This window comes from Tyto alba, unplaced genomic scaffold (assembly GCF_018691265.1).
Source record: "Tyto alba isolate M040663 unplaced genomic scaffold, T.alba_DEE_v4.0 Super-Scaffold_15, whole genome shotgun sequence".
In the NCBI taxonomy this organism is placed as follows: Eukaryota; Metazoa; Chordata; class Aves; order Strigiformes; family Tytonidae; genus Tyto; species Tyto alba.
In genome coordinates, this window is record NW_024881277.1 from 9,951,803 (window position 1) to 9,973,102 (window position 21,300).

The 21,300-nt window shown below is 51.0% G+C and overlaps 2 protein-coding genes and 1 pseudogene across 2 annotated transcripts; 1 reads left to right on the forward strand and 2 right to left on the reverse strand.

The window, feature by feature from the left end:
• The first annotated feature begins 553 nt into the window (after window positions 1-553).
• LOC122153109 lies at window positions 554-1,489 on the forward strand (annotated as a pseudogene).
• A 9,675-nt stretch (window positions 1,490-11,164) lies between these two features.
• Window positions 11,165-12,124, reverse strand: LOC122153110 (olfactory receptor 14C36-like). Its single transcript, XM_042789213.1, has one exon. It carries the CDS (start codon window positions 12,122-12,124, stop codon window positions 11,165-11,167), a length of 960 nt encoding a protein of 319 aa, XP_042645147.1.
• Window positions 12,125-20,352: 8,228 nt separating this feature from the next.
• On the reverse strand, window positions 20,353-21,300 carry LOC122153127 (olfactory receptor 14C36-like). The gene has a single exon (XM_042789228.1). The coding sequence runs from the start codon at window positions 21,298-21,300 to the stop codon at window positions 20,374-20,376; it is 927 nt and encodes a 308-aa protein (XP_042645162.1). The 3' UTR covers window positions 20,353-20,373.

The window sequence follows — 21,300 nt, forward strand, 5'->3', positions numbered from 1 at the left end:
TGGTGCTCTGCAGTGGATCCCTCTGCTCTCAGCTGTGTCTGGTTGCTTTTCAGATTAACATGTGCTTGTGAAGGCTCTCAGACTCAGAAAAATGCAAGTCCAGGGCAGCTGGGAACAAGACAGAAAGACAGACCAGCTGCTCTCACTCTGCACTAAGGCACAGAAAATCCTCTTGCCTCACACGACTCACTCTGCTCTCCCTGAGTGCAGCAGAAAACCCTCTCAGCCTGTCTTCTGCTTTCCCCATTCCTCACCACTGGTAGAGCAAATGCTGACAAGCCCTTCTGGGTTAGGGCAGGTTTTTCTGACAGAGTCACACAAAGATCTCACTCCTTGGCAGACAGCATGCAAAAACCCTTCCCCTCATGAAATGCTTGTCCAGCACCTACCACAGCTCCAGCTACAGAACTGAAGGAAGATCTCAAAAAAGTGGGGTGCCATGTAGTGACAGGGATGGAATAAGGACAGCGGTGTTGATATTTATAGGAGAAATATACCCTAATGTGTTGTCATCTTTCCTCCTTGAACAGGCTCATATGTCCAGACAAAGCAAATGTTAAATAACAGATCCATCACCCACTTCCTCCTCCTGGCATTTGCAGACAGACGGGAGCTGCAGCTCCTGCATTTCTGGCTCTTCCTGGGCATCTACCTGGCTGCCCTCCTGGGAAACGGCCTCATCATCACCGCCATCGCCTGCGACCACCACCTCCACACCCCCATGTACTTCTTCCTCCTCAACCTCTCCCTGCTCGACCTGGGCTCCATCTCCACCACTCTCCCCAAAGCCATGGCCAATGCCCTCTGGGACACCAGGGACATCTCCTATGTGGGATGTGTTGCACAAGTTTTTCTCTTTGTATTTTTGTTACCATCAGAGTATGTTATTCTCACAGTCATGGCCTACGACCGCTACGTTGCCATCTGCCAACCCCTGCACTACGGGACCCTCCTGGGCAGCAGAGCTTGTGTCCACATGGCAGCAGCTGCCTGGGGCACTGGGATGCTCTATTCTCTCCTGCACACAGCCAACACATTTTCCCTACCACGCTGCCAAGGGAAATTCCTTGGACCATTTCTTCTGTGAAATCCCCCAGATCCTCAAGCTCTCCTGCTCAGATTCCTACCTCAGGGAAGTTGGGCTCCTTGTGGTTAGTGTCTGTTTAGGATTTGGGTGTTTTGTTTTCATCGTGCTGTCCTATGTCCAGATCTTCAGGGCCATGCTGAGGATCCCCTCTGAGCAGGGACGGCACAAAGCCTTTTCCACGTGCCTCCCTCACCTGGCCGTGGTCTCCCTGTTTGTCAGCACTTCATTTTTTGCCTACCTGAAACCCCCTCCATCTCTTCCCCATCCCTGGACCTGTTGGTGTCATTTCTGTACTCGGTGGTGCCTCCAGCAGTGAACCCCCTCATCTACAGCATGAGGAACCAGGGGATCAAGGATGCACTGAAGAAGCTGATTCAGTCAGTTTTCTCTCACCAGCAATAAACTGCCTTTGTTTCTTCAGAAGTGATTCAAATTAATCTCTGAAACCTACTGTACATTGAGCATTTTATCTCTCTAAATCTTTTTTTTTTTCTGTAAATATCTGTAGTCAGTCTTATTCTTCAGAGATATGAACCAGCCTCTCTGACAGAGAGGCCTTTTGCATGTGTCTGGTAGGACATTACATCTGGTCTCTCATGCAGCATAACCATAATAAAAGGGGATTTTCTTAGTACCGATGTCTGGAGGTTGGTCTCTTCTTCTCAAGCTGAAGTCAGGAACAGGCTGAAGGAATTGCCCCTCTGAGCGTGCTGCTGTGCTGGGGTTCTCCAGGGGTTCAGGGCAGGAGGGCATGGGGGGATGTGTTGGGGAATAGGCCTGTGCTGCCCCTTCACGTGGGGGTGCCCAGTGCAATGGCAATGATGGCTGATCCATGGGGATCTCCCTGGGACCATCTCCCCATGGCTTTCATCCACCACTGCCCTGCAGAGCAGCACCGCCAGCTCAGGGCCATGCCTGAGGTGACATCCCGCGACAAGAGCAGACCTATTTCTGGAGGCACCAGTTTGGGCAGCTTTTCTCTCACTGGCACAGCAGGAGCTGCCTGGGGATCCCCCAGTGCAGGAGTCTTGTGCTGGGGAGAGGGACGGGCACAGAGGGGCTGCCAGCACTGGGCAATCAGGATCTCTTGGAGAGAAGAGCAGCAGAGAGAAGGAGACGCTGGCCTGCGTCTGCTCATGGCATGGCTGGCCCCAGCCCTGGGGCTGATGGGGAGGCTGAGAGCCCGCTGTGCCCCAGGAGCTGCTGTGACCTTCCGAGGGGCTGGGGCTGTGGGGTGAGTGCCCAGAGCTCTGCAGCACCCTGCGCTGGGCAATGCCCTGGGGCCAGCCAAGACTGGGCTGTTGTTCTGGGCTGGGCTGGGGGAGGGAGGTGCAGATGGGGAGTGCTGGGGAGGGGCTGATGAGAAAGTGCCTGGGAGAGAATATGCCATTGCACAGCTTATACTGTGTGAGCGTGTAGAGTGAGCACTCACTCCAGTGGATGAATTGTGTGGAGCCAGGGCTCGTAAAAAAGATGAAATACATGCAGGTGCAGGAGAGAGGGTGCCAGTCTGAGCTCTCGGTGGCCTGGCCAGACTGGGAAGGTGTCCCAAGACATTTGTCACCCCCAGCCTTTCTCAATGACCATTTCCAGAACTGGCTGCTCACCCAGGTTTATGGGAGAGTCTGGCTGCTAAACCATCTCCATCCTTCTGTTGATCACAATTCCTGTATGGGGAGACCGGCCAGCCCTGCCTGGCCTCTATCCTGGCCCCGATCCCAGCAGAGTAAAGAGAAGGGCGATCTGTAAAGCCCCATGTTGGACACGGCTAGGGCTGGGAAAGGGTCAGGTACTGGGTTAAGCTGCAAATCTCATGTTATGGGGTTATATCTTGTTGGAGTTAACGTGGGACACTGAATTGAGTACTCTCACTGGCATCATAATGGGGGGAACTTCCCAAACACCTGAATGTACCAGCAATCCCATGACACTTTCTCTCCCTCTTTATAAATCTATACTCACACAGACATTTCTAAAATATGTTTCCTATGAACGCTTTTAATGGTGAACTTCTAAACAGGACATGTTTCTATTAAGACATTTAATGTATTCATTTCATCTAAACAGAACTGAGAGAAATGGAGGCTGAAGAGGTTAGATAGACCCCAGTAGTATTTATTTGCTATCACAAAAATAAAGAATTGGTAGCATTTCCATCATATCTTCCCTGTGTTTGAGCTGGCTGAGTCCTTCTAGGGTGTAAAATTACAGAACTTCAGGGCACTCCAAGTGCCAGGCCCCAATGGACACACAGAGGTCCAGAGCACAGCCAACAAAAGGAAATGTCCTTCCTATCTGATAACCTGATAAACTTCTCCAGTGACTGACTGGCTTGATAGAGGAGTAGAAATTGTCCACCTGGACTTCAGGAAGGCTTTTGACACTGTCTCCCAAAAAATCCTCATCGAAGAGCTGGTGAAGCAGAGGCTGGAGAAGCAGACAGTGAGGTGGTTGAAACCTGGCTGAACGGCTGAGCCCAGAGAATGGTGGTCAGTGGCATCAGGTCTCGATGGAGGCCGGTCACCAGTGGGGCACTACAGGGGTCAATACTGGGTCCAGTCCTGTCCCTCCAAACCTCAACTTTACTGTAATTTGATGGTCCTGTGACATCCTTTCTTGGAAATCAGTGCCACCGGGCACCTCTCTGAAGTGCCAGTGCACTGATATGCGGGGCGTGCAGAAGGAGGAATTAGACGTCTGTGTGTGGTTCCAGTGGGCTACAGGCTCATGTGGAGAGCAGCGTGGGTGTGAGATAGCACACAGCAGTAGCATGGGCAGGGACGGACAGGCCTGTAAGGCAAGGAGGGGTGTTGGAGAATGGCTCAGAGGCAAGGGTCCTGAGCCCACCGAGCAATTGTATGATCAGAGCCTGCTCTAGCTGCTGATGCTGGGCCTCACTAGGGTTTGCCTGCAGCTGCTCGCAGCTGCTGATACATGAAGAATGTCAAGGACGCTTCAGCCCTGTGTACCGTGGTGTGTCGAAAACAGGTTAAGGGGAATTAGGAATAGTGGTCTGAGAAACCTAGTGTTATGATAACGGTGGTCTGAGAAACATTGTGTTATGGTACTGTCGTGTATCGAAAACAAGTCAAGAGGAATTAGAAATAGTAGCATGAGAAACTTAGTGTTATGAGAAGCTTGTGCTGTAGCTAACTGCAAGTAGGTGGACCGTGCGAATACGACCTTTAGAGCTTAAGCCAATCAGCTAGTGACTAGTAGGCATAATTAGTAGAAGGATTATAAAAGGCTGTAACGAAAATCAATAAAGTGAAGCATGCTTTATCACTCATATTGAGTCGGCTGCGTTCTTCCTCCTTTAGCCTGGGTCCTTGGCATGTTGGTTATGACATCCCTAATGGCGTGGCACTCCTGCCCTATGATGTCAGTCGTGTCTCCGCCCCCCCAGTCATGGTGGCCAAGAAGAGGAAGCTCTTCAACATGGATGAGCATTTTGTGGGGCTCTGAGTCCTCTGAATCCTCATTTTGGAAGGGGCTACAGGGTCCCATGACCGTCCTCCCCCCAGATAATTTGAGGGGTGGTTTCCGATGTTTGAACCACAAGCCCCCCTTTGTGGTGGTCTACAGTGTTTCCTGCCACCCCAATTATTTTGGAGAGGACCCTGGAGCCCCTCCAAACCCCCATTTTGTAAGGGCTGGAGGTGGCACTTAATGCTTCCCCTAAATAATTTTTTGGTTCCCCCCAATCTGTCTTCCATTCTGTCGGGTTGTTGAGACCTCTGAGCCATCCTCAACCTCCCATTTTGGGGTCCATGTCTCCCCTCAGTTATTTTCGGGGTGGTTTGGTGTTTCTCCCCCCATATCCTACATTTGGGGGGGGGGAGTTAGAATATGAGTCCCTGAAAACCCCTATTTTGGGGGTCTAAAGCATGCCCTGGTACCTCTGAAATTAATTAGGCATAGTTTCTGCTTTCCCGATTTTGCCACAACTGAGAGGCGGGACGCAGCTTGATGCAAGCTGAGTGTCCGATTTATTATGATTCTTCACATACTTTTATACTAGTTCCTAGATAGCATGTTACAAACTAATTGGTTTCTTTAAAGCATGCCAAAGATTTATTGGCTTACATTCTACATTAGGCATTCACAAATTGGCTAATGCTAAAGGCTTTTTTCTAAACATTAATTGTAACAGTCCTACCTACAAAAACAATAACTCCCAGTTACAGGACATCTGTTCCACTGCCCTAATCTTAACACAAACACCAAGTCAGCACCCCCTGTTCCTCCTACACTAAGTTCTTATCTTATTCTTTCCGAAGGCCTGTGGCTGACAAGTTCCAGCACTTCTCCTTCTATCAATTGTGCAGTGCTGGGGGTTTTGCTGAGAGCAACCAAGCCCTGCCCCACAGAATCTTTTCGTTCTTACTCCAAGTTCTCGTTGTCCTCTGGACAGTTCATATCCCAGGTAGGTCACTTGCTGCTGTACCATCTGAGCTTTCTGTTGAGACACTCAATATCCATTTAATCCAAGAAAGTTCCGTGAGTTTACAGTCCACTGAATGCATTCAGATTTAGTCTCTGTTGCTATTAGAAGGTCATCAACATACTGCAGGAGGGTTCCATTGTTTGAAGGGACTTGCCACTTTTTGAGATCTCGTGCCAACTGCTTCCTAAATATCGTTGGGCTAATTTTAAAGCCCTGAGGTAACACTGTCCATGTAAGCTGAGTTTTCCTACCAGTGGTGGGGCTCTCCCATTCAAATGCAAACAATTTCTGACTTTCTTTGTGTAAGGACAGACAGAAGAAGGCATTCTCTAAATCCAGCATGGATAAACCATGTCTGGCTATCCCTTAACTTTTTAAGTAAGGTATATATGGATTAGCAACTACGGGTCATAAGTCTTTAGCAATTTTGTTAATTTCCCTTAAGTCTCATACTACCTAGTATGAACCATCTAGTTTCTGTACTGGGAGTACAGGGGTATTGTATTCTGACTCGCATTCTATAAACCACCCATACTTTAGAAATTTATTAAATGGACCCTCAATTCCTTTGTAGTCCTTCAGTCTCAAAGGGTATCGCCTCCTCCGTACCAGTCCCTTTCCTTCTTTAAGTTCTATTACTCTAGGGGATGCATTCTTGGCTTTCCCTGGAATCCCAGTAACCCACACTCCTGGACAGGCCTGACAAATAATTTCTTGAACTGCCGGTGTCAATTTCTGTGTCTTTTCTGGATTCATCAGAGCTAGACTAAGTACCTCTATTAACCTTTGATCCCCTACTTTAAACTCCATTTTCCCTTTCCGCTTAAGAAGTAATTTCTGCTCCCAATTGCTCTAATAAATCTTGTCCCTAATAAGGACTCAGGGGAATTTGGCAAATAGAGAAATCAATGCATTCTGATCTGCTTTGCCACTGTATACATAAGGGGTCTTGAAAAGAATGCCTTTTCCTGTTGGCCGGTGACTCCCACTACATTTACAAAATCGTTGCTTATGGGTGCTAATTCTTGATTAAGGACAGAAAAGGAAGCACCTGTGTCAATTAAAAATTCTACATCCTTTTCCTGCCTCCCCTGGCTTAATGTTAACCGGGGGACCTGCTAAGGTCGATGCCCAGGTCCCCACCAATCCTATGTCCCCATTCCTGCTACTAGAACTGGTGGGGCAGAGGGGCATTTCAGCTGCTGACACCCCACATTGCACGAAGGGTCCAGAGTGGTATATTTTCTCATGGCCGCCCTTAACTGTTCCAAAAATTCTGTCAGAGTTTCTTTTGACCCTTGTTTGACAGTGTAAAGCGCTGACCACTTAATGGCTTTCAGGATTGCATTGTCTATCCCCAATTTAACCCAATTTCTATATCTCCATAACATTCTATAGTCATTTCCATCGTTTGGATCCTAGTGCGGGTCAGTTCATGGGACATGATCATCTACATTCCCTTGCAAAGTTCCACCAGTCACCTGGGCTTGCACATGGATTTGAGCTGGTTTTGAAGCTAGCTGTCTCTCTGTCTCAGCCATTTCCTCTGACATCAAATCCACATCTGACCAATCAGGGTCCTGATTCTTGATTATTAATTCGTATCTCCTTCCTATTCTTGCAGGATCATCTCAGTACCCTTTAGCTATTTCTCTCCAGTTTTCTAAATCATTAGTGGAGAATGGGACCTTTACCTTTGCTGACCCATTTTCACCCATTACTTCCCTTAAGGGAGCAAGGAGTTGTGCCTCCTTTTGGGTTTTACTCCAAGTGCACGTCATAACCGGAGTGGGGGCAGAGGCACTAGCTCCCCCTTTTTTCCTCCTCTCCACTCCTTCTAACCCCGCCATTCTCGGTTAACAGGGCTGATACAGGGGATAGTGGAGAGACAGCAGGGAGAGGCAGGAAAGGCTGTACTGAATCCTCCAGTTGATCTTCCACCTCCTCCTGCCCTTGCCTGACAACTTTCAGCCATCGCTGCCCAATACTACACGCCGAACAACAGCTCCTTAGCTTTGATTTTCTTCCTTTTTTTTTTTTTTTTTTTTGTGTGTGTGTGTGTGTCCTAGGTTTTTGTGCCTTTTCCAAGGACAAAACAAGAGGGTTCTGAGGTGCAATACTAATTCCATATTCCTTCTGCCACTCTGGGTGGCTTCACAGAGTGAAAAACATACCAGCATACATCACTTCATACCGTTTCTTGTCCCTTTGTAAAATCAACATTAATGGTAGGAGGGTATTATAATTTAAAGACCCATTAAGGGGCCATTTTTCCTGATCTTCCAGTTTATGTGGGGGCCACCACTGATTACAATATTTAATTAGAATTTTCTTATTTACATTGCTTCCTGATGGCCCCCCTATTTCATTCCAATGTGCCAGAATACGTCTTAAGGGAATTTTCTTTAGAATGCCTCACTCTGATTTGCGCCCATTTTATGACGCTAATGACTGATATAAATCAACTAGAAAGAATACTGGGGGGGTGGGGGGGGTGGAGGGGGCATGAAGGGAGAGGGAAAGTGTGGGGGACCTCAGCTGGACTGAGGCCCTGGGAAGGGATGACTTTGACCTTGAAAGGATTCCAATCTACCCCTGAGAGAGCAAACAAGAACAAGAGGAGCTGCAAGATGAGCAAGCTTATCAACTGCAGTAAGAGAGCATAACAACTCTGAACCAATAAGAAAAGAGACATATCGGAAAAAACTGATAACCCCGTACTTGGAGCTAGTTTTAGGTGGATAGAGATACCGGAAAGCTTGGAGCGTGAAATTTTGAACTTTTCATCTTACTACGTTTGCGTGATGAGCTTATGCATATTAACTTCTCCGCCCTGGCAAGAGCCAGGGTTCATTTCCATGAACATGCGATGTATGAACACATACATGAAGGGGCGTGTCAGTAGGCGGTCTGGAAAGTCTGTCCACCCTGTAGTAAAAGTATAAAGGAACAAAGGACGAGAGTAATAAAGGATTTTTACGGGTCTTTTACCCAGAAGACCAGTCCCAATACCAGAAAACACCAGAATACCAGAAAAATCTGAAATATGAAAGAATACATTATTGCTCAGGTGGTCCTTGTCTGCCCCTGCAACAATCTGAATGAGATGAGGAGTCTGTCCAAGAGAAATCTCCAGGGGTACCCTAGGGAGTCATTCTCTCAACGGGTTGAGCAGCTGGTCAGAGACTGTCCCATCTGGGGTAACAAAATGAGCTGAGAATTCAGTCTCAATAGCCGTAGTAGCCATTAAGCGATATTCTTTATTCGACACGTTGGATGCATAGGGGATCATTCCTCCTAATATGCATGTCACTGAACTGGAGTTTATGATATTTATACACAATTCGCTTACATAGTCACGTAATTTCCAAGAATTGATTATCATATTCATTACTCTTCCGAGAAATCATTATAATATGTTGCTGCCCACTTCCGCATGCACACTACAGTCTCTAGGTGGTCTTCTAGGACCCCTGGTGGTCGTTTACTTCATTCTCATCTTCATCACAGTGTCCTTTCTGTGAACTTGGTTCTGTCTTCCCTTTCCCTTACAGCTGAGACCACAAAACCAGTTGCATCTGGTAGTTCTGCAAGCCTCAGCGTCCTTCTACCATTATCTTGTTTTTCCTAGATAGGAGTGCAACTAAATCGTGTAAGCACACAGGCTCCATCTGTGGAGATGCTCAGAATGCAACCTGAAATGGTTCTCAGCAACCTGCTGTAGCTGCCCCTTCTTTGAGCAGTATTTGGACTAGGTGATGTCCAAAGGTCCCTTCCAACTCCAACTGTTTTGTGATCCTGTGATTCCGTAATGTCTGGCAGTGTTTCTGAGAACTTTTCTGTGGTATCCCCAAACCAGTTTGAGTCCTGGTGTCCATGGAGCGGAGCAGAGCATCCTTCTGAGGATGAACCCATTCACCATGTAACCCTGAGGATTTACTGAACCAGGGATTACAAATGCCAGCAAAGCCTCAGCACACTGCAGTGTCTGCTGGCCACACCTCCACTGACCAGTCCCTCCCTCTACAGAAGTTTGGGTCAGAAGGGACCTCTGGACATCTCTAGCACCGCGAGCTGCTCTGATCAAGGATAAGTTTACAGTTAGATGAGATTAGCCAGTCTTTCTCCTGTCCCAACTCTAATCATGATGAATATTTTCCTGGATTAACCTCTTTAGAAATGAGAGTTTTGAAAATCACAGTCACCTGGCCCAGTGCTGGCCCACTGTCACTGTGGGTTTGTTGTTTTTTTTTTTTTTTTTTTTATTATCTTAACCTTATCTGAAATCCCACCTCCTGCTTCTTGTCCTTGTGATCTCATGCCCTTTCCTCCCCCTCATGGTGCCCACCCAGATCATCCATCACACCGACTCAGAGCAATGCTAATCACAACCTACTCTCCAAGCATGACCTCACTGGGACCCCCTAGGGCCATGCAGGCAGGCTGTTGTGGTCAGCTCCACACAGGAGGACTATAGCACCAAGAGCCTGGGGGCACCACTCCTTCCTCAGCCACTTCACTGGCCTGCTGGAGCACCAGGACATCAAGGACTTGTGACTCAGCAACAACCAACAGACCCAGAGTCTGGACATTGCCTTGATTTAGCTGAACATCATCATTTTTCCATTGGAGGCCGTTGCCCAGCCCAGGTCACCTCCCTTCTGATCTCCCCCCATCCTTACTCTGCTCTGGGCAGCCTCTCCTGGCCCCCTCCTTGTGCTCTCCATATGGCCCCAGGATCTGTAGGGATCACTGCTGCAAACCCCCTCCCAAAGGGTCTGTGGAGGTGGCAGTGCTTGAAGGGAGGGACTATGGTGCATTTCCAAGGAGAGCAGGGGTGTTTGGCTGTGCCTGAGGGTGAGATGAATCACTCTGCAGCCTCCTTTCCTTGTGCCTGCTGCGTCCCGATGGCCTCCTCTGGGATTGCAGAGTCCTTGTTTTCCTGAAGATACCTGGATTTAGCGCTTTCCCTTTGAGTGACTCCCAACCTTGGGTGATCTCACAATTTATGGGGCTCCAGTCCCTGCCCGCCCCAGGCACCTGTTGTCCATGGAGATACCCCGTGCTCTTCAGGCAGCTCCAGGCTCCCCTCCTTAAGGACTTCATCTGCATGTCACTTGTGGGACAACCATGGGAATGCAATTCAGTGACCATTCACCATCTCCAGTGTCACTAGACATCAAATGGTTACTCTTAAATCCCACCCTTGGCCTCTAACAGGCCATACCATGACATTGACCTCTTGGCTCCTGAATCCATGGGGAACAGGCTCTCTGGGGGAGCAGTTGCTCGTGCCTATTCCTGGCACCAGCTTTGGAAGAAGAGCCCAACTTTACAGCAGTGCACTGGGGAGATCCCATTTTATTATAGAAATCCTATGGGGGCGTTGGCTCTTACCCAGTGTTAGACATACTTTATACAGGCTCCAGGAGACAGAGCAGAGTCATATCTCAGTACAAGAGAGTTGAGTCTAAACTTTTCTGTAGGAACAAAATAACTACAGATTACCAAAAATTATAATGATAACATTATGATGTTGGAAATGAGAACATAAACACTGATGATAAATCAAATGGTGAAAATGATAACATTAAAAAACCCCACAGGCCTGAAATGGGATACCCTGTGAGTCACTTGTGCAGAGAGAAGGGAAGTTTATCAGTATTGAGAAACAGCTGTGAAATTGTTTTCCTAATGGCAACCTTGATCTCTTTGTTCCTCATGCTGTAGATGAGGGGGTTCAACACTGGGGGCACCACCACATACAGAACAGCCACCACCAGATCCTGTGATTGGGAAGAAATGGATGGGGGCTTCAGGTAAGCAAACATGCCAGTGCTGAGGAACAGGGAGACCACAGCCAGGTGAGGGAGGCACGTGGAAAAGGCTTTGTGCCGTCCCTGCTCAGAGGGGATCCTCAGCACAGCCCTGAAGATCTGAACATAGGACATCACAATGAAAACAAAACACCCCAGAAATACACAGATACTAGCCACAATAAGCCCAGCCTCCCTGAGGTAGGCGCCTGAGCAGGAGAACTTGAGAATGTGGGGGATTTCACAGAAAAACTGGTTTATGGCATTGCCGTGGCAGAATTGCAGTGAGAATGTGTTGGCAGTGTGCAGCACGGCATAGAGGAACCCAGTGCCCCAGGCAGCTGCTGCAATGTGGACACAAGCTCTGCTGCCCAGGAGGGTCCCATAGTGCAGGGGTTGGCAGATGGCAACGTAGCGGTCGTAGGCCATGATGGTGAGGGGAGAAAACTCTGCTGACATCAGAAGAAAAAAGAAAAAGACCTGGGCAGCACAGCCTTGGTAGGAGATGGCTCTGGTGTCCCAGAGCAAACTGGTCATGGCTTTAGGGACAGTGGTGGAGATGGAGCCCAGGTCGAGGAGGGAGAGGTTGAGGAGGAAGAAGTACATGGGGGTGTGGAGGTGGTGGTCGCAGGCGATGGCGGTCATGATGAGGCCGTTTCCCAGGAGGGCAGCCAGATAGATGCCCAGGAAGAGCCAGAAGTACAGGAGCTGCATCTCCCGTCTGTCTGCAAATGCCAGGAGGAGAAATTCAGTAATGGAGCTGCTGTTGGACATGCGCTGCCTTAGGGCAAGAGGACCTGTCCAGGGAGGAAAAGCACACTGAGAAGTTAGGGCAGAATTCTTTGAGCAAATCTCTATGCATTAGTCAGTGCTCTGTCCCTTGTTCCTACCCAAACACACATTACTTCCCTCCTTGTTTGTCTCTCAAGCTAGATGTTTGGGTTGTGCAGGCTGAGTGAGTTTCCAGGACAAGTAGCCTTGGCCCATCAGCTCCAGAGCAGTCAGCCCTTCTCTACAGCAGAGGGTATGAGACAGAAAAGGTATGAAATCAACAGTTCATGTCAGCTATAATTCACTCATAATGCAGAAGGGCTCTTCAGCATCTTCCAGGAGGACAACCCCAGAGAGACTGTTGGCTGTGCCACAGCTGCAGTGAGCAGACAGAGCTAGCTCATTCCCTGGCCCCAAGCACTGTGTTGCCCTGAGCCCTCCGGGTTAAGATGGGCTGGGGCACTTTGCTCCCCTGGACACATCTACAGGGCAAGACCCAATCTTTCATTGTCTGAGCTGCAGCTGAAACCCTCCTCCCCAGAGGGATTGAGGGCAAGAACAAGGGCAGCACAGACAGGAGGGGAAATGCAGAGACATGCCCCAATGCTGCTGCTGAGGGAGGAAGAACAGGGGGAGAGAGACAGGTACTGGGGGGTTTAAACTCATCAAGGGTCGGGATGCCATCGGGGTGACACAGCCTGGGAACATTTGGCCTTGGGGCAGAAGCTGTGCTGGGTGGAAGAGGAGAGTGGGGAAGGATTCTGTACTGCACGGGATGTCAGGGAGATGCCAGAATCCCCCCCTCCCTCAACATTTCTGGGAACAGCTCCCTCTCCCTCCCTGCCCATGCCTCTACTGCCTGGAGATGTCCCTACCAGGGGCTCTTTCTCTGTCCCCATGTCTCCTCCCTGTCAGTGCCCACAGACCCCATCCGACCTGCTGCGTGATCAGCTCTGCCCTGCAGACACCTCCTGACAGCATGCATAGTCTAAGGATAGCTCAGTGTTTGGAGGCCCTAAAGAACTAGCTGAGATCAACCCTGAGGATTATGTTGATGCTGATCATTGGGCTGAAGGTGGGTAAGGCTTTATGAATTCCTTGCTGACCTATTAATCCTGTCACTGCAATGCTCAAGGAGTCTCGGTGTCTTGTACAAACATGACATCTCCATTAACATCTCTGTGCCTCCCCATCACAGCAGGAAACCTGAAAGCACAGGCTCTAGAAAGTGACTTTGCTTCAGGTAGCCCCTGCCTTGTCCTTCCCACTGAAACATCCCCCAGGTAATATCCTGAAGGTGATCTGGTAGCTGTGAGCAGTCCTGACACACACAGCAATCTCTCTCCACAGCAGAAGGAGCCTGCCCTGGCGGGAGTTTCTCCATCCCCTCCCAGCTTCTCCCCACAGCGCCATGGGGAGCTCCCCGGGCAGGCTGAGTGCTGACCCTGGCAGGCAGCAGAGTCCCTGCCCCAGCACACAGCCCCCTGGGGTGCAGGGACCCTGCTGGGAAGAACAGCCCTGGGCACCCCTGCCTGCACACCCGGCTGCACACCCCTGCAGCCGGCCCCAGGAAAAGGGAGATGGGATGCCCTGTCCCTCTGAGGGTGCAGCAGGGAATCCCTGCTCTGCACCATGTCCTTCTCCACACAAAAGAAACCCTGAGAGCCATCCTGCCAGATCCTATCTGCTCTGGGATGGGCCAGCTCTAAGAGACCCTCCAGGACTCTCAGGTACATTGCCCTGCACCCACAGACTTACCGAGTCAAGGGCTGTGAAGATTTCTCCTGCAGTGAGCTCTCAGCATCCTCCCACTCCACGCTGCCTGGAACCTCTCCCTGCCTCGCTGCTCTGCCCTGGGTGCCTGCAGGCAGTGCCCCCAGCCCTGCTGCGCTTTGCAGAGGAGCTGCTCCTGGGCAGAGCTGTCTCTCACAAGCACTGCTCAGTGGCCAGGAGCTCCCTCCGGCCCAGGAGCCCGGCCCAGCTCAGCAGCAGGGGACCAGCCCAAGGCGGCACTTTCTCTGTCCCCTCTGGGCTCCCTCCGGGTGTCCCTGGGGCTCCAGGGGAACTGCTGTGAACCAGGCTGAAGGAATCGCTGATGTTCCCTCCCTCAGCTGGGGAGAAACACTTATTTCTAGCAGTGTCATTTCTCGTCAGGATAGGCTTATGTATAAGATTCATCTTTTCTTGTCTTAATATCCGACAGGACTTGCAGACAGTGACAAGGAGGGATTTCTTTTACCCCTGCTGAGGAAGTGATTCAGCTGAGTCTGTTGAGGCATCTCACTCTAGACTTGTGGTCCTGGGCCTAGAAGGGGATTCAGCTCCCTCTCATGACTGTCACAAACCCACAGACCTGGGGTTCCTCTCTCCTCAGTTCAGGTGTGCACAAAATAGGCACCTGCATGTGAGCTGCCTGTCTCATCTGCCCTGCTAATTAATGGAGATTGAGGCCAGCAGTGAGCTCCTTAGAAAAATACCTGGTGACATTTGGGGTGCCCGAGGTGGTCCAAGATATGTGCAAGTAGCTGCAAGCTCTAACAGAGCAGCCCTGACAGACGGGGCAGCATCTGGGGGCAGCATCCTGGAGCCTGGTTGTGAGTTCCTTTGCCCAACAGCAGATGCCCACATTTAGGATGACTGAACGTTTCCCTACTCCGTATGTTCATGGCAGCCTACAGAGATATTTATCTGACCAAATGGAATCATGTACCCTAGGAAGATCTAAGCCTTTCCTTCCTTTTGTCATTAGCTGAGTTTCCCACCTGTCCTTTGAATATAATGGCAGTTTTCTCATGTACATCCCTTCAGTGCTTAACCTATTTTAGTGCAGATTAATCTCAGTTTAATATCCAAATACAGGATATGCAAATACAGGCCAGTAGTGCTACATGAGATACTGGGACTTTCCAGCACAACTGCGTGTCGCTGACATGGACAGCACAGGCCCTCTGCAGGGACCTCCCCCCATTCAGCCTGGTTGTGCTACAGGCACCGTGCTGGGCACCGCGGACAGATTCAGTGCCCCTGGGCCAGCCCCCGCATCCCACTGCAGTGAGGCAAGGGCTGGCCGTTCCCTGTCACGCAGGTGCAGGGCAGGGCGTGAATACAGAGCACATCACACCGGGGTCTCACTCGTGTGCCTTCACTTTCAAACTATGACGATTCTTCTCTCCCCCATCATTAACCACCCCCTCAATGTTACCATTCCCTCTTTCCTCCTCCTCCTCCTCCTTAATTTCTCTTTCACTATCCTAATACCCTCCAAAAAGAATAGCCTATCCTGTTAATGCTTTCCCCATTGGCCATGCATTTCTTTTTTTGTACCCTCTTTTTGTATTGCTGACATGGCTGCTGTAGCATTTTGCTCCTTGGGCGGCAACCCCTTTAAACACAAAATTCTCTTTCATTACCTGTAGTGTCTTTCAACTCCTCATATTGTTGTCTTGTTTGAGGCATTGGCCCATGAGCCTGAAATGCTGAAATGTTGAAGTTTCAGTCCTTAAGTACCTTGGCAGTTTCCTATTTGGCCAACAGAAATCTCCTGAAGATGTACAAGGAGGAGGGTTTTGCAAGGAGAAGGGGGCAAGGTCCACACCAGGAGCAGAATAACCCCTTGCTCCAGGAGAGGCTTTAACAGGACTGGCTGAGGAGCGGCCTTGAGGAGTTGAGCATGGGAATTATGATGGATGCTATATGCACCAGTGGGTTTCCCCTTTCAGTGGGTGGATGGAGAAACTGGAGAAGGTCCAGAGGAAGTCTGTTGTGATGGGGTTTTGGCTCTGAAGCACATGAGATATATGGAAAGGCTGAGGGAACGGAGCCTCTTCAGCCTGCTGAAGGAGAGGCACAGGGCACTCTAAAAGCAAGTGATGCCTACCTGAATAGATCATGGTGGAGCCAAACTCTTCTCTGGCGGCAGACGGTATGGCAGAGGCAGCTGCCACAAAGTGCCTCTTGAGAACTTCACCCTGGGCAACAGGAAAATCTGACTAACAGGCTGGTGCTGCAGTGCAGCAGGACACCCAGAGACTCTCTGTGATCTCCATCTCTGGAGGTTTTCAGGGTTCAACTCCACCAGGAGTTGAGGGTCTCTACAGCATAAGCTCTTGGGACAATGCAGGGTGCAACTGCCCTGTGCTCAGGAAGTCTCTCGTCCTGCCTTTGGTTCCAGGTAGGGCCAGCTCTGAGGTCAGAGCCGGTTGCTCAACTGTTGTGGTTTGAGCTCAGAGGGTATCTGAGCACCACACAGCCGCTCACTCCTCCCTTCCTTCCCAGCAATGAGAAGGGACAAATAAGCCAGGCTTGGGCTTCAAGATAGGACCAGGAGGGGCAAATCACCCATAATGGTCACAGGCAAAAGGCAAACTCGTTAGGGGAAGAAAAGAGAACATAGATATATTACAGACACTAACAACAACACATAGCAGAATAAGACAGTGAGAAGCATTGCCTCGTCTTGAGAACACCTTCCCCCCACCCCTCTCTTCTTCCCAGGCTCAGCTCTGCTCCCGATATCTCTACCTCCTCCCCCAGCGGCGCAGGGGCAGGGAATCGGGGGGTGCAGTCAGTGCTGCCTTTTCTTCCATCTTCGGTGGGGGGAGCTGCTGGAACTTGTTCCCCTGCTCCATCATGGTCCCCCTCTCACAGCAGACAGTCCTCCACAAACTTTTTCCGATGTGACTCCCTCCCAAGGGCCGCAGCATTTCCCTACGCTTCTCCAATGTGGGGCATCAACTTTCTCCAACTGGAGTCCCTCCCATGGGCTGCAGCCCTTCCCAAGCTGCTCTGGCATGGGACAGCCCCACGTGCTGGAATCCTCCCAGCGCTGAACTACAGTAACAGTGAGGTCTGCCTTTTCCCGCATGATCCCAGGTTTTTTTGGGCACTGTCACCTTGGTGATCTATGCAAAACACAGACCATAAATCAGTGTCTGCCCCACCGTGGATCTTCATGGGTGGCAGGGGGAGGGACACCCTGTCATCTCACCAGAGGATACAGGGGGGTCTCTGCTCCAGCACACCTCCCCCCTCCTTTCTTCCTCCGTTCCTCCATTGACCTTTGTGTTCACGCAGCTGCCTCAATTCCTCGTTACAAGTCCCACTCCTTCTCACCACGTCCCTTCTTAAACATATTAGCGCAGAGGCGCAGTTGACTGCCTTGGCCTTGGTGTGGAGGTGGGGCAGATTTGGAGCCGGGGAAGCTTCAAGAAACTTCTCCCAGGGGCCATCCCTATCGCCACCTCCCTCGCTACGAAAAACAACCCCACCACTCACTGAAACCCAGGACAACAATACAGGGAAACACTGGGTGATCCCCAGGCCACCCCTCGTCCCCATAGAGTGGTTCCAGGACACTGGGGGACACTGTGTGGGGGACATGGGAACAGTGAGGAGATACCCAGGCCACCACCCATCCCCAGAGCAGTGGGGTCCCAGTGGGGTCACTGGGGGGAGTCTGCCACCATCTAAGGGTCCCGTTAGCTTTCCTGAGTGTGTGTGTGGGGGGGGGGGTTTGGAACAGTCCTCTCAGGCCTCTGATTTGGGGGGGACAGTGGAGGGGACAGCAGGAGAGGCAGTGGCGGAGGGGCACAGTCGGGGTCCAGAATGGTGGTGCCTTTAGGGGTCCTGGTGCAAACATTGGTGTCACTGGTGGGGGGTGTGGACACCATGATGTACTTCTGGACGCTGCCTGTGGTACTGGGGACCATGGGCTCCACTGCCACCAGTCTGACCATGGGCTGGACACTGGGGAGAGTGGTGGTGACAGGGGAGGTGGCAGTGGGTGCTGGGCTGGTGCTGGAGGTGATCACCTGTGGGAATTGGTGAATTTGGAAGGACATGGGGACAGTGTGGGACACAGGGCCACAGGGACTGGGGGGAATGGTGATGGGGATTGGGGGGATGGTGGGCTCAGGCAAGGTTGCTGTCACAACAGGAACCCCCTGGACCACATCTGAGGAGATGATGTCCACATCTGAGCTGGCCTCGTGTGTGCTCTTCATGCCCACAGGGGTGTTCAGAGGCACGAGTCCTTCCCTTGCACACGCAGAGGCAGTGCACTGTCACAACTGTAGTGTCTCTCTGGCCTCCAGTTGCTGCTCCCAGAGGCTGGCAGGCACCTGAGCTTCGCAGTGTACCACCCTGCTCTGCACTCCTCTGAGGTGCCCTGAGGCATGAGGAATGGACACGGGGACCTCAGCTCAAGGAAGCACATCCCAGTGCTGCATTCTGGTGGGTTCCCAGGGGACAGTACGCTCAAGGTGAAGTGACTGTGAGACACTGTCTGTCCCACAGACATTCATGGGATCCCCGGGAATAGCTGAGGGCATCTGTGCTCATTCAGGTTCATCTCCCCACGTGCACACAATTTGCATACTCACGACTCATCTGTACAATGCAAACATGGACTGCTGACCTGGTCACTCAGTGTCCCTCCATGGAGGGATAAACAACCTCTCTGAGCTGGGGTGAGAGGCCCGTGCTGGAAATGGTGGTTGTTCCTGACTGGTGTGTGACGATCACTCTGGGGCAGCTTTCCCCGGGTGTTCAGAGCACACGGGCAGAGGGCAGGTCCTGCCCTGATGGTCCTTCATGTCTCTCCCAGGAGAGGCCTGGCTGTGTGAGGACACAGCTGTGTGCCCTGACCTTGCACACTCACACACTTCAGCGGTACAGCGGTGTTATCCCTTGCCCACCACTGCTGCACCCAGACATCTCAACCCCCTCCCAGCTCTCCCCACTCCCCAGCCTTCTCCCCAGCCGAGCAGAGCAGCCCAGTCTGGTCTGGCCCCGCAGAAAGGAGGAGATGGAGGTTACTGTCAGTGTCTCTCCTGCTGTCATGGCCTGGAGATCACCTGCTAGGAGCCTTCAGTCCCCCGGGCCAGCCCTGCTCCCCAGGACAGCACAGAGTCCTGGCCCTGGGACTCCTCAGGCAGCTCCCACTGCCCTCAGCTGGCACCCACAGCAAAGAATTTCTCTTTTCATGTCTCCCTTCCATGCACACAGTGTCCTGCTCTTCTCCCAGGACATCCCACCTCTCCACAGGACCTTTCCTCAAGGTGGGCACATCTGTGCTGGCCTGGACAGCCAGTTCTGCACCCGCTTTCCATACTCTCCACAGCCCCTGAGCTGCTGATGCTGCTCTGAGGAACAAGTGGGCTTGCCTGGGGCCCCAGGATGATTTTACAGTGCTGTGCTGGTCAGGCTGGGAGGCAGACCCAGCTCAGGGACATCACTGCCACCGACTGCCTCCCACAGAAGCTCTTATGTGGCCATGGAGGGTGCTCAGAGGTACCCTGCCTTATTTCCCACACCACAAGATGTGTTTGGATGCTGCACTGGATTCAGGCTACAAGAGTCCACTGATGGTGGAACAAATCACTCACCAGGCTCCTTTCCCTGTGCCTGCTGTGTCCCTTGGGGGTGCAGAGCCCTCACTCAGCACTTCACACCCAGATTTAGCACTTTATACCTGGGTCCCTCCACCCTGGACATGTTTGTGTTCAGTGGGCTCCACTCACTGCTGACCTCCTGGCACACGCTGATCCTGCAGATCACCTAGATCACCTGCACTCTGCTGGCAGTTCCAGACTCCTTCCAGAAAAAAATTCACCTGCCATCAGTCCTATCACATGCTGTAGAGCTCCAGGGAGTTTAACTGGAGATCATTCACCATCTGTGTGGGTGCTGTCCAACAAGTAACACCTGAGCCATTACTCAGTCCCTGCAAGACCATACTGGGAGCCATCCCACTGAGCCCATGGGGAAACAAGCAGAGAAACAGTCCGCTTTGGAGTCTATTCCTTGGGCATCTTGGAAAAATCCCTAAGCGTTTGGGCACTGCCTTGAGGAGATCCCCTTTCGTGATGGAGATGCTGTTAGAGAGGCCAGCTCTGTCACAGATCTGCTGTGCAGGGACTCTGTATGCAGGAGCTGACGCAGCAGCACCAGAGAAGGTCTTGGAAAAAAAGCCTCAGACAAAAAAGTCACTGCAGGGTCCTTTTCAGTATTTAAATGCAGAGGGTGTGGAAATTCATTTACACTGTCTCTGGGTCAAACCGGACAGATAGATAATGAAATTGAAATAGTAAGAATAGTGAAAACACTTTATGGACAACTTAGAAGTGAAAAAAAAAAAAAAAAATCAACAATAACATCAACAACTACAAAATATATAAAAGACAGGAAGACAGGTTGAGACTGTAATGAGTTATATTAAAAGTGATATGGAGAAGATGGGCAGTATATTGCTTCTAAAAAAAACATCTGGTCATCAGTTTCTGAACTGCATCCTTGAGGTTCTGGTTCCTTATGCTGTAAATGAGGGGGTTCAATGCAGGAGGAACCACTGAGTACAGAACAGCCACCACCAGGTCCTGGAGTGGAGAGGAGATAGAGGGGGGCTTCAGGTAGGCAAAAAATGAAGTGCTGATAAACAGGGAGACCACGGCCAGGTGAGGGAGGCACGTGGAAAAGGCTTTGTGCCGTCCCTGCTCAGAGGGGATCCTCAGCGCGGCCCTGAAGATCTGCACATAAGACAGCACAATGAAAACAAAACAAGCAAAGAATAAACAGGCACTAACCACAATAAGCACAACTTCCCTGAGGTAGGTGCCTGAGCAAGAGAGCTTGAGGATCTGGGGAACTTCACAGAAGAACTGGTTCACCACATTGCCATGGCAGAGTGGTAGAGAAAATGTGTTGGCAGTGTGCAGTGTGGCATAGAGGAACCCAGTGCCCCAGGCAGCTGCTGCCATGTGGACACAAGCTCTGCTGCCCAGGAGGGTCCCGTAGTGCAGGGGTTGGAAGATGGCAACGTAGCGGTCATAGGCCATGATGGTGAGGAGAGAAAACTCTGCTGTAATCAAGAAGAGAAGCAGAAACACTTGCGCGGTACATCCTGCATAGGAAATGGCCGTGGTGTTCCAGAGCAAATTGGTCATGGCTTTAGGGAAAGTGGTGGAGGTGGAGCCCAGGTCGAGCAGGGAGAGGTTGAGGAGGAAGAAGTACATGGGGGTGTGGAGGTGGTGGTCGCAGGCGATGGCGGTGATGATGAGGCCGTTGCCCAGGAGGGCAGCCAGGTAGATGCCCAGGAAGAGCCAGAAGTGCAGGAGCTGCAGCTCCCGTCTGTCTGCGAATGCCAGGAGGAGGAACTGGGTGATGGAGCTGCTGTTGGACAT